We start from the raw sequence: 12546 nt of genomic DNA, 5'->3' as shown, positions 1-12546 counted from the left end.
TGTGGTCGGTGACTCCATAACCAAGTACTAAGAGGTTGGTTTAACCCCTTATATATACCTAATCAAATGAAAAAAAATAAAAATAAAGAAGACGATATTGTAATATCGAGTTGATTTTCCTTGCATTATTTACGATTATTAATATTGTACAATATATATTTGCAAACTGTAAACCTCATGATCTTTCCTAGAGGATGCAAATTAAAGTTATATATTATACAAAAAAAGCTATCTATTTTTAGGTTAAAAGTTAAATACATCACTAGATCTAGAGAATGTCTAAGTCCTTTGGGACTGAACCAAGTTCACCATATTCAATGCAGCATTTTTCAATTGCAAGGCATTGAAGTTTTGAGCTCTAGAAATGACAAACGCCTTTGCTCTATTGAAGAAATCAATGCCTAATTCTTCTCTTTGAACTTGCAATCTCTTAGGACACTTGAGCAAACTAAGATAAGTTCCTAAATCATGTACACAAGAAGGGTTATGCATCTTGAAGAAATCTAACAAGATTTCAACTCCAACATGTGCATAACATGAACAACTCCATGGTACCTCATACCACCCACCCAAAACCCTAAAATGCTCATTCAAAAAAACCCCAGGAAGTTTTGTTATAGGGTCATTTACATTTGTTATTCTCAAAACTTTTACACCTAGATCTTCACATCTCTCCTTGAAGCCAGAGTTTCCAACTCTTGGCCCTCCAAAGGAAAAAACCGTCACCGGTACTATTGTGTGATTATTCGATAACCTGTCACGATTCAGGCCCAACTCTGATATGTCATAGGCTAGTAAGAGGGCTAGTGCACTCCCCATGCTATGTCCTGCCAAAGTTATGCTCATTTCCTCCCCTTTGTACTTGTTTAGTACTTTCCCTACCTCGGAAAGTAATTGTTCGCGACAACTTTCAAGGCCAAACTTTTCTCCCTCATTCGAAGTGTACAAACTCAAGAATCCAGCTTCAACCTTAACCTGAGGTCTCGGATTATGAGGATCAAGACGAGCAGGAGTCAATGAGCTCATCAAATTGGCTATCCATTCAGGGCTAGTGACCGTTCCACGAAAAGTAACAAGCACATCTCTCCTACCAAGCCTCTTTGTTTCTTCATCATTTGATACTGCAATATAACCAATCCATCTCCCACATGATGATGAGCCAATATTATTGACACCAATGTGGAAGACATTAATATCTGGAGTGGCATATATGTATTTTGTCACTTGGTAACCTGAATTTCCCAACCCTACTTCTCTTAACATCCTCTTCTTCCCATACTTGCAATTCAAGTATCTTTTTGAATTTGGATCAAGATCAAATGCATCATAACAAGCAGCCACAAACTCTCCATATCGAATAATCTCCTCGCGGAGAAGAGAATCCAATGGATCTGCTAGGTTTTCCCAGTTATTTGACCCTTGAACTTCTCTCCACATTGAAGCCAATCTCTCAATATTATTATTATTACTACTACAACTACGATCCGTTGTAGTATTAGTACTAGTATCAACACTGTGAGCAATGTTCTTGGAAATTTCCTTAGTGGATATAACTTTTGGTGCAGTTAGGTTACCTTCATTGAATCTGATAATAGATGGTTTAGGCAAAAAGTCTGATGAAAATGTAGGGAAGTTAAGCTGTATATTTGGCAATCTAAGCATTTTAGACACCATGAAAATAGAGAGAAATTACTAGAAAGGGAGAGAGGGTTAGCTCTAGTTGAATTATAGATCAAGGGTTATGTATATATTGTGTTTGTTTTGTGATGATAATTGAAAAGGGTGTTGTTGAAGTGGGGTAAGGAGAGAGTGAGTAGGGAAATTTAAAAAAAAAATAAAGACATGTTTAGCGAGTAATTTGACTGAGTAATGCAAAATTTCCATATAATGTAATAAATTAAGTGGTCGGTTGGGGCTCTAGTCGTGACTAATTAAATGTTTAATTTTGCGGCTGCAAATAAAATATGTTTATATAGCTAGAAATATGGTTTTGTTAATTCTCTCTCATTAATTTCCTTTCAAGTGGTTGACTTCAAAGGTGCGTTGATGCTATGTGGATGAATTATAGCGTGTTATTATTTTGGTTTTCCATTTTCTTCCCTTTCCCTCTATCTCTTTTTCATGTGTATGTTATTATTTTTTTAGGGTAACATAGTTACTATACAGAATTTTTTATTTTTAAAATTACAAATTTCATATTTTAAAAAAAATATTATCTGTATTTAGATAATTTAATAGTTTAAACAATTCTTTACCCTGGCGATGCTTAAACTCTATTCTTTTATAGTGTATCTTTGTAGGAGAAAATACATGTTCGATTTGGAAGTCCTCCCATGTTCTAAAAAGGAAAGTTCACCATAAATGTCGCATTCTAAGGAGGGACCAACCAGGGGATTGATTAACCATTGATAAATGGGGGAAAAAAGAGGGGAAAAAAGGATTTTGGGTTGGGGGGGGGGGGGGAGGGGGCGTCTCTAACATGATTGCACGTGTTGACGTTAGCGTGCAAGATCAAAAGTTTTCACTAAATTGATCTTGATGATGATTTGATATCTAGTCGAGTTAAATTTCAGATCTTATTCATTTTTATTAATATTAAAACGTCTGAATCTAATATACATCTGAATATTAGAGATATTATATTTAGATTCGAACATTGAATGATTGAAACTATTTTTTAGCATCTAAATCTGGATAGTTTATCTTTTATTCAAAATTACTAATAATATAAAATTCAATTAAAGTACTATTAAATATTATATTCACAAAATTAGAGCTATATGTTCTGGGATGAAGGATTCGAACCTCTGAATAGCGGGACCAAAACATGTTACCTTACCACTTGGCCACGCTCCATTTAAATTTCTATTCGATACTAAGAAAGTATATTACTGGTTTTGTTTGTTTGTCAACTCTAGTCCAAATATATGTAGAATATATTAGATTGATACTAGAATTTTGCGATGTTTTTGGTATGTGTAGATATTTCGCTCAAAGGATTAAAGGGAGATAGTGCATCAAGCTGTTCGCAAGGACCAACTTGATCCTCTTCCCTAGAGATCTCAGATGAGGGAACCCTGGGAGAGCCGCCGACCCCAACTACCGTCCATGTACTATCCGTACTAGATCTGACTACCTGCCCATCCTTTATATGGTGTTATATAAATTATTTATTTGATAAATACACTTTAAAAGTGATTGGCGGCGGTGGTGATCAACGATAATAGTTGTAAGATGGTAGCCATGTTTGTATGGAGAAGGTTGGCAATGGTGGTTGTGGAGTGGTGATTGATGTGGTAATGGGCGCACATAAATAATAATGTATGGTGGTAATTAGCGGTGGAAGTAGTGTGTGCGGTAGAAATTTTTGGTTGTGCGAACAAAGTCCTATAAGCTGAAAAGATTAAGAGCTTACATATAAGGTGTAGTAATCTCTTAAAGGTATAAGCCGTGAAGCCATTTGAGGGAAATCGTTCGAGCTTTGTCCTAAACGGACAATATCACACTATGTTAAGAGTATCATTGGGTTAGTTATTGGGCTCAACAAGTGACTATAAATTTTGATGAGGTTGGAATTACGGTACAATAAATGACTATCTAGCATTTGTTTTTTCTATATTTTGATTCTTCTACTTCTGCTATTTTTCTTTTTGTCAAACTTAGCATATATACTTTACTTAGTGACTTGCTTATAACATGGATTATAAGAGTCTTGCCTAATTTAAAAGCCTTAACTAGTTCAGGCTTTTACGGATAGGAGTTATAAGATGTAACGAATGCTTCTTTAATTTTGTAATATTGATTATTGGCAATTGAATATTACATCATTGTTCCGATATATTCTCTTGTCCTCATGTTTTGGAGGCGAATTATTCAATTCATTAATCAATTTCTGTATCGTCCGTCCAAATCATTTATGTTTAAATACAACAATAAACAACGAACTCAATTGACACAAATAATGGATATCCACTATGTTGGTTAAGGTTGTTAGTTGGAACCGCAAAACCTGCATCCAGGAAAAATTACATGTTTTACTTGAAAATGATCTTGTATGAATAAGTAAATCCGGTATTCAAAGCATCCCATATTTATGACCTATAAATCACACAAAGATAATTTTACCGTTGTTTCAAGATTTTCCTTTCCGTTATAATTTTAATAGAAGAAAATAGTTCTCCAAATATTTTGTGTATTTTATTCATTAACCTCTTGTGTATATATATAGAGAGAGCAAGTTCAATGAAATAAACGTTGATCTCAAATAAGAAAAAACGTTTCTATTATATAAGGTGACCGGGAGAAAGGAGGAAATAGTTCAGCATAACTTTTATATAATTTGATTAGAAAAAGATAACCTTATAAAAAATATTTGTAATGGGCCACAAAATCAATTGATCTAGAAAAAAGAAAGAGAAAGAGGGATAATGAAAATCAAACCCATACCTATTTTGTGGGAAATTCTCACAAATATCACTAGCCTACTCCACTCGTTTGTTAATACACTAGGAATAAAAGGATGCATGTTTTTCTCTTATTTTTTCTATTTATCTTATTTTCTAATTTTTTATAGTAAAACTTTTCAACATGGTCAACACGATATATACAAGGTTTACCGAGGTAAGAATTCTGTAAGAAAGTCAACGCGGATGGACCCACTTTCACTCAAACCCACTAATACTCGTATATATTTATTTGTTTTCTTTTGAGCTAAAAAAAAATGCTATATTCATGTATCTATAAAAGAAGCTCTATATTTAAAAAATATTCCATAATTGAGGGAGATGAATCTATAGATTTCCTAAACCCCAACACGAGTTTTAGATGTAGCCATGATACATTTTTTTTTTTAACTTGTAGTTTCTTAAATTGAATCATAACCAACCCAATAATAAGTAACAAAATCACGATAACAAAAACAAAAACATAATGAATTTAAATATTCAACTACTAATTACTCCACTTTCATGTCTATTTTTTTCGTCTCAAGATAATAAAAAAAATTATTGTCAGATGCCTTTTACACTTACATGTTTGAATTAATTTGATTTTTATAATGTAAATGAGTCACATATCAATAGTTTAGTATACCTACATGCGACAGTAAGAGAGGCTTTAAGATTATATCCAGCAGATTTATTGTATGATATACTTGAGAAATTTGGATTAACGGCAGCTTTAGTTTTCGTAGTCTATTACTCTCTCCGTCTCATATTATCCGTCGTCATTACTAAAAATAGTTGTCTCAAATTATTTGTCATTTTAGAAGTTCAAGACAAAATTAATTATTTTTATTATTTTTTACCCTTAGTAATAATTATCCTCGAATACTACAAACACTTCAATTATGACTATCTTTGTTCAAATATCAATGAAGAAAGATTAAATATTAAAATATGAATAAAGATAAAGTAATAAAAATCTCATCCTAATTATTTTTTCTTAAGGGCGTTATAATTTGAGACGGAGGGAGTACGCATATGATTTTAATTATATGAAATTTCAGGTGATTCATCATTTACAGGAATATAAAACACATGTATTTTCTCAGAAGAAACGGTTTTACAATTATGTTGAACAAAAACTAAACTTCAACATGAAACATCCTAAGTTTTATCAACAAATATTAAATATCAAAATGAATGTCTTTCCCCAAATAAGAACGGTTTGAAAAGATTTACTGCCGAATTTATCTCTATGACTACTGTAAGTTGTGTGTGTGAAATTCTTGCTATACTAATAGCTTAATTGCAGGAATTCACTGAAGAACTCGAGGATCAAGCAGTTGACTCAGGAACTTAGCGGAGAAGTTCGAGAATTTCAGCAATGGCGATGAGAAAAGCTGTGGGTTTGAGAGACTTATGAGAGAAGAGAGTATTTAGGAAAATTGTAATGGAATTCTTATTCATTTCTGTATATTACAATGTACTTATATGAAATGAAATGAATACAACTTGTCTAACAAACAGAATTTGTTCTCCTAACAACTCGTGTAACTAACTCCAACTAACTTTTGCTGACGTGGCATCTTACTAACTCATTTTCGGAACTTTGCCTCTAACTAACATTTGCTAATACTACTAACTTCGAGCTGGATTTTCTGTATCAATACTCCCTGCCGTAGAAGATCCTTGACCACAAGGAACAAAATGAGGAAATCTAACTTTCAATACAATCAAGAATTCCCAAGTAGCACAATCAGCAGGTAACCCTGCCCATTTCACCAGTCCTTATGCGACAGCTTTGTTTCCCTTCTTTACCATCCTTCTTTGTAGTATAGCCTCCTGGTTTGGACAATGTGGGCTGGCTATATCAGTGGTGGGACGGTAGGCAATTTTAATGGGTAGTTGGTGGCATTTCTTTAATAGTGATACATGAATGGTAGGGTGTAATTTAACTAATGGTGGAAACAGTAGGGTATATGCAACTGGTCCTACTCTTTTGGAGATCTGAAAGGGTCCATAATACTTTGCCGCTAACTTGTGGAATGATGTGCTGACACAGTAGCTTGTTTATATGGTTGGATCTTCAAATAAACCCAATCTCCAAGTGCAAATTGTCTGTCACTCATATGAGCATCAACTTGTTGTTTCATCCTTAGTTGAGCTCTCAGCAAATGGTGTTTGAGTAGTTGCAATTTTAGCTCCTTATTGATGAGTGTATTGTCAACTTCAACTGAGGCTGATTCACCTGGTAAGGAAGGAAGATGCAAGGGGGGAGGTCTGCCATATAGAACTTCATAAGGGGTGGTTTTAATAGCTGAATGATGTATTGTATCAGTATTCATCCATAGGTAGCCAAGAATATCATTTGGAGCTGTCTTCGTTACAGAAATATCTGAGATATGTTTCCAAACATCTGTTTAGAACTTCAGTTTGCCCATCAGACTGAGGATGATAAGCTGAGGACGTGTTCAATTGTACCCATTGTATTGAGAACAACTCGTGCCAGAATGAACTCAAAAGCTTTGCATCTTTGTCACTAACAATAGAGTCTAGGAGGCCATGCAATTTAACTGTATTATCTAGGAATACTTTGGCTACTGATTGGGCAGTATAAGGATGCGTTGAGGGAATGAAGTGACCATACTTACTTAGTCCGTCCACAACCACAAGAATGACTTCATAACCATGGGATCTGGGTAACCCATCTATAAATTCCATACTGATTTTGTGACCACACCACATCTGGAATAGGTAGTGGTTGTAGAAGGCCAGGATAGGCTGCTAGATCATATTTTCTTCTTTGGCAAGTGCCACATCCCTACACAAATAACTAGACATCCTTCCTAATTCCCTTCCACTAAAATAGTGTCATAAGCTTTTTTTAATGTTGGTTCAATGCCTGAATGACCTACTTGTGGTGTAGAATGTCATAGCCCAATAATGTGTGTTCTCAATTGCTGAATGTTGCCCACTACCAGTTTTCCTTTCCTCCTCAATTGGTTGTGCTGCCAAGTGCACTGTGGGTGAGTTGAAGGATTAACTGTTAGTTGCTCAATCAATGCTTTGAGCTCAGAGTTTGTCTCCCAGCTATCAATTTATAGCTTGCATCAGATCAGAACTGGTAGTAGATAGTACAAGGGAGAATAGTTCAGCTCCAGGCATTCTAGAAAGGCATCTGCAACCTTATTTGTGACTCCACTTTTATACTCAATGACATAGTCAAAAGGCATAAGCTTGGTCAACCACATAAGCTGAGAGTTGGTATGAAGCTTTTGTTCCATTAAGAACTACAAGGCTCTATGGTCAGTTCTGATGATGAACCTTTGGCCAAGCAGATATTGAGACCATTTAGTGACTGTATGAACTATGGCTAATAACTCTCTATCATACACTGAGAGTGCCATGTGCCTGGTAGATAATGCCTTGCTGATAAAGGCTATGGGGTGTCCCTGTTGCATGAGAACAACACATATTCCATACCCACCAGCATCAGTTTCAACAACAAAAGTTTTGTTAATATTAGGCAGAGCTAATACATGAGCTTTTGTCAAGGCTTCCTTCAATTCTTCAAAAGCAACAATAGCTTTGGGTGACCATTTGAAGTTATCCTTCTTCAAGAGGTCTGTTAATGGTTTTCCAATGATCCCAAATTTTTGTATGAACCTTCTATAGTACACACTTTTTGAGAAAAGCCTGAAAGACAGAGTTCATCAAACCTTAAAATGTTGTTGGTGCATTTGACAGACCAAAGAGCATCACTAGGTATACATAATATCCTGAGTGAGTCCTAAATACAGTCTTAGGTACATCCTCTTTAGCCATTCTTAATTGGTGATATCCAGATCTTAAGATCTATTTTAGAGAAGATCTTAGACCCTCCCAATTCATCTAACAGATCCTCCACCATAAGTATAGGAAACGTATTCTTTATAGTATGTTTGTTTTGGTCCCTATAGTCAACACATAATCTCCAAGACTCATCCTTCTTCCCAACTAAGATAACAGGGGCAACAAAAGAACTAGTGCTAGATTGTATAATTCCCTGATCTAACATCTGTTGTACCAGAGATTCTATCACATCTTTCTTCACTGAGGGATACCTATAGGGTCTCTTGTTTATAGGTTCAGTTCATGATTGCAATATAATCATGTGGTCAACCACTCCTCTAGATGGTGGTAATTGTATAGATTCCACAAATAATTCTTTGAACTCTGTCAGTAAAGTTAACAACTGTGGATCTATATTGCTTTGTTCTTTAGACTCTAAGGAATACTATTATAACTCATTACACATAGTAGGTATTACTTGAATCATACAAAGCTCAGAATGATTACATACAGCTCTAGTTAATCTCCCAACTCCAATAGCTATGACATGTTTGTCTACTCCTCTCAGAACATGTTTTCTTCCTTTGTAGTAGAACTCCATAGTAAGAGTTCTAAAATTCATCTTTATATCTCCTAGAGTTAATAGCTACTGAACTCCCTATACTACACCACATGATACTAGAGGCAATAGCAAGTATTCAGTAGAGAATTCAGCCCCTTGCAACAACTAAGAAATTCTACATATCTTGTCAACCTTCAGCATTTTACGACACTACTAGAAATTCGGCCATTACCGACCGCGATCTACCGATCAATTTTGGTAGGTCAAAAAGCCGGCCAAAAAATCGACTAAAGTCGATTGGTTTTTCAAATTATTTTGTTTTAATTTTTTTTTACGAAACCGACTGACTTTGGCCGGTTTCTTTGGTGAAAAAATACGAAAAACTATTTTTGAGTCCCGCAAAATTTATTTTTCAAGAAATCGACCAACTTTGGCCAGTTTTCATTTAAAATAAATTAAAATTAATATTAAAAAAACTGACCGCAATCGGTCGGTTAATTCGGCAGGTCATTTTAAAAAACCGACTGAATTCGATCGGTAATTTTATTTTTTAATAAAACCGACTGACATTGGTCGGTTATTTTCGTGCGAAAATATAATTAAATAGTATAAATAAAATAAACGGCAGTCTTAAAACAAAATGCACTAATAGTCTAGTAGTAGAATAGCATCCTTCCACAGTACAGACCTTAGTTTGATTCTCAGATGGTATATTTTTAATTACATAATTAAAATATCGACCGATTTTGGTCGGTTTTTTCGGCAATTATTTTTTTGAATTTAATTGACCGACCAAAGTTGGTCCGTAATTTCCGACCAAATTTGATCAGTATGCCCTTCCGACCTACAAAATACCGACCACACGTTAATGGTCGCATTTTGGACTGTTATTGGCCATTACCGACCTACTTTGGTCGGTATTTTTGGATGTTTTTGCCGAATTTCTGGTAGGGCCATTAGCTGCAGTTACTAATTGGGGTGTGGTTGGCATGATAGGACACCCAAGTTTGGCCACTACTTCAGCATCAATGAAATTATGGGAGCTTCCTGTATCCACCAATCTCTGTAGAAGTTTCTTAGAATGATAACCAATCACTCTCAAGGTTCTAAACCCCAAGGAACCATTCAGATCATAAATAGATATTTCCAGCTGGTCCAAAGGTTGAGCCAACTCCAGTCCTTGTTCCTCCACTTCTCCTTCTGTATCCTCTTCAAGTACCTGGCCTCTTTTGGTTCTTCTAGTTCCAGCAGATACAACTGCTTAAGGTTTTTGCACTTGTGACCCTGCACATACTTCTCATTGCAGAAGTAGCATAAACTTTGAGCTATCTTCTCACTCATCTCTTCTATACTCAAGGTTCTTCTGTTGTACCCCTTAGGAGTTGTCAAGTTACTTGAATTAAGGGTTGGTAGGAGAGGTCTGTTGTAAGCTTTTGGATCTCCATACCTCTTAGCATTTGACTGTTGGCCACCTTGATCAATAGCAAGATATCTGATAGCAACAAGATAAGCTTCTTGTAGCCTGACAGTCTTGTAAGCTTGAGACAATGTGGTGGGATTTGTTAACTTTACTGCTATATTTAATTCATGTTTTAGCCCACCTATAAAGCAACTAATCGCATTTTCTTATGACAGATTTACTCTAGTGAAATTCCGTTCAAATATGGATTGGTATTCCTTTACACTTTTAGTTTGCTTGATCTTTTTTATTTCTTCCATCGGATCATCAAAATAAGTACCAAACCTTTCCACAATTTCCATAACATATTCATTCCATATAGCAGGATGAAGATATTGTCTGTACCTTATGTATGATAAGTGCCATTGGATGGCTTGACCTTCCAACTGCATTGCTGCCACTTCCACCTTCTCTTCAGCAGCTACTTTCTACATGGAAAAGAACTGTTCGATCTTGTACGGTCAAGATCTCAAATCTTCCCCAGGAAATCTCACATACTCTATCCTAGACCATCATGAAAAATTAGAATTGTGACCATTATGATGACCAGCATTCCTTTCTCTCTGAGGACTTTCATAAGATGGCTCTTCTTCACGTTCTAATGGTGTTTTATCCCTTTGTTGACCAGTAGCAGTTATCACTTGCTCTTGCAACTCAAGTACAGTTTGATCTAACCTTTTGAGATTAGAAACTTCCCCTGCTAAAGTCCCGATCTTTGAAATCATATTTTGTATCAATTCACGCAATTCACCTACTTCTGATAGTGAATTTTCAGTTACTCTTGTTGTTCCTTTCATCATTGTTGCCAAGGAAAGGATCGCTCCGATACCACTGATAGCTTAATTACAGGAATTCACTGAAGAACTCGAGGATCAAGAAGCTGACTCAGGAACTTAGCGGAGAAGTTCGAGAATTTTAGCAATGGCGGTGAGAAAAGCTGTGGGTTTGAGAGAATTATGAGAGAAGAGTGTAATGACCCGGTCGATCGTTTTGAGAGTTGTAGTCGCGTTCCCCCATTTTCTGCTCATTTTATACTTTATAGCTGTATTGTGACTTGTCGGGTTAGTCAGTTCAGATCCGGTGAGGTTTCAAAATGAATTGAGACACTTAGTCTCAAGAAGGAAAAACTTAAGTTGAAAAGGTTTATCGAATATTGTCTTATATGTAAACGACCCCGGAATAGAGCTTTTATGATCCCAATAGCTCCGTAAGGTGATTTGGACTTAGGAGCGTGTCCGAAAAATTATATGGAAGTCCGTAGTTAAATTAAGCTTGAAATGGCTAAAATAAAAATTTAAGTTTGGAAGTTTGACCGGGGAGTTGACTTTTTATATTGGGGTCGGAATTCGATTCTGAAAATTGGAATAGGTCGTTATTTCATTTATGACTTATGTGCAAAATTTGAGGTCAATCGGACTTGATTTTATAGGTTTTGGCATCGAATGTATAAGTTGGAATTTCTTAGTTTCATTAGGCTTGAATTGGGATATGATTTGTGATTTTAGCATTGTTTGATGTGATTTGAGATTTTCACTAAGTTCGTATGATGTTTTAGGATTGATTGGTGTATTTGGTTGAGGTCCCGGTAGCCTCGGGTGAGTTTCAGATGGTTAACGGATCAATTTTGGACTTGGTGTTTTGCTGAAGTTTCTTAGTGCACAGGTCTGGTTTCCTTCTACGCGATCACGCGAGAGGGTGCGCGATCGCATAGGCTTAGCTGGGCAGTAGAAAAATTTATTCTTCGCGATCGCATAGCTTTGGACGCCAGTGCATCACGAACGCGTGAGGTGTGTCGCGTTCGCGAAGAGGAAATGGGGTAGGAGCTGAGGCATGCGTTTTGTTCTTCGCGATCGCGTGAAGGCATTCGCGATCGCGTAGGCTTGCGGAGACTGTGCTTCGCGATCGCGTAAGGTTAAAATTGGCCTGGGGCAAATTGTGCTTTGTGATCACGTGAGATTGTCTGCGATAGCGTAGAAGAAATGCCTGGACAGAGAGTTTAAGTTCTGTCATATTTTCCATTTTTACCGATTTGGAGCTCGAGGAGAGGCGATGTTTGGTAGATTTTCAAGAAAAATATCAGGGTAAGTGTTCTTAACTCAATTTTGGTTAAAGTACCCGAATCTATGGCAGTTTTTAACATTTAATTTGTGAATTAAGTTGAAAATATTTGGAAACCCTCTTGGTTAAATTTGAAGATTTGAGGGCCGAATTGTTATAGGAATTTAGTAATTTTGGTATGGTTGGACTCATTG

The 12546-nt window shown here is 36.0% G+C and overlaps 1 protein-coding gene across 1 annotated transcript; it reads right to left on the bottom strand.

Moving 5' to 3' along the window:
• Nucleotides 1-279: 279 nt before the first annotated feature.
• On the bottom strand, nucleotides 280-11094 carry LOC104087130 (galactolipase DONGLE, chloroplastic). The gene is made up of 5 exons (XM_009591536.2): nucleotides 10842-11094; nucleotides 10055-10436; nucleotides 8440-8545; nucleotides 6691-6722; nucleotides 280-1654 (listed from the first exon to the last, which is right to left on the bottom strand). Exons 1-5 carry the CDS (start codon nucleotides 11092-11094, stop codon nucleotides 280-282), a joined length of 2148 nt encoding a protein of 715 aa, XP_009589831.2.
• Between the last annotated feature and the right edge of the window lie 1452 nt (nucleotides 11095-12546).

This window comes from Nicotiana tomentosiformis, chromosome 9 (assembly GCF_000390325.3).
Source record: "Nicotiana tomentosiformis chromosome 9, ASM39032v3, whole genome shotgun sequence".
NCBI classification, from domain to species: Eukaryota; Viridiplantae; Streptophyta; class Magnoliopsida; order Solanales; family Solanaceae; genus Nicotiana; species Nicotiana tomentosiformis.
The sequence above is the reverse complement of the archived record's forward strand: the minus strand, read 5'-3'. Positions and strand labels throughout refer to the sequence as shown.

Coding starts and splice junctions, on each gene's coding strand:
- LOC104087130 (XM_009591536.2), bottom strand. CDS start 11,094: ATGATGAAAGGAACAACAAGAGTAACTGAAAATTCACTATCAGAAGTA. Junction 10,437..10,841: donor TCAGAGAGAAAGGAATGCTG/GTCATCATAATG, acceptor GTTGCTTTATAG/GTGGGCTAAAACATGAATTA. Junction 8,546..10,054: donor GAAGAACCAAAAGAGGCCAG/GTACTTGAAGAG, acceptor GAGACCCTATAG/GTATCCCTCAGTGAAGAAAG.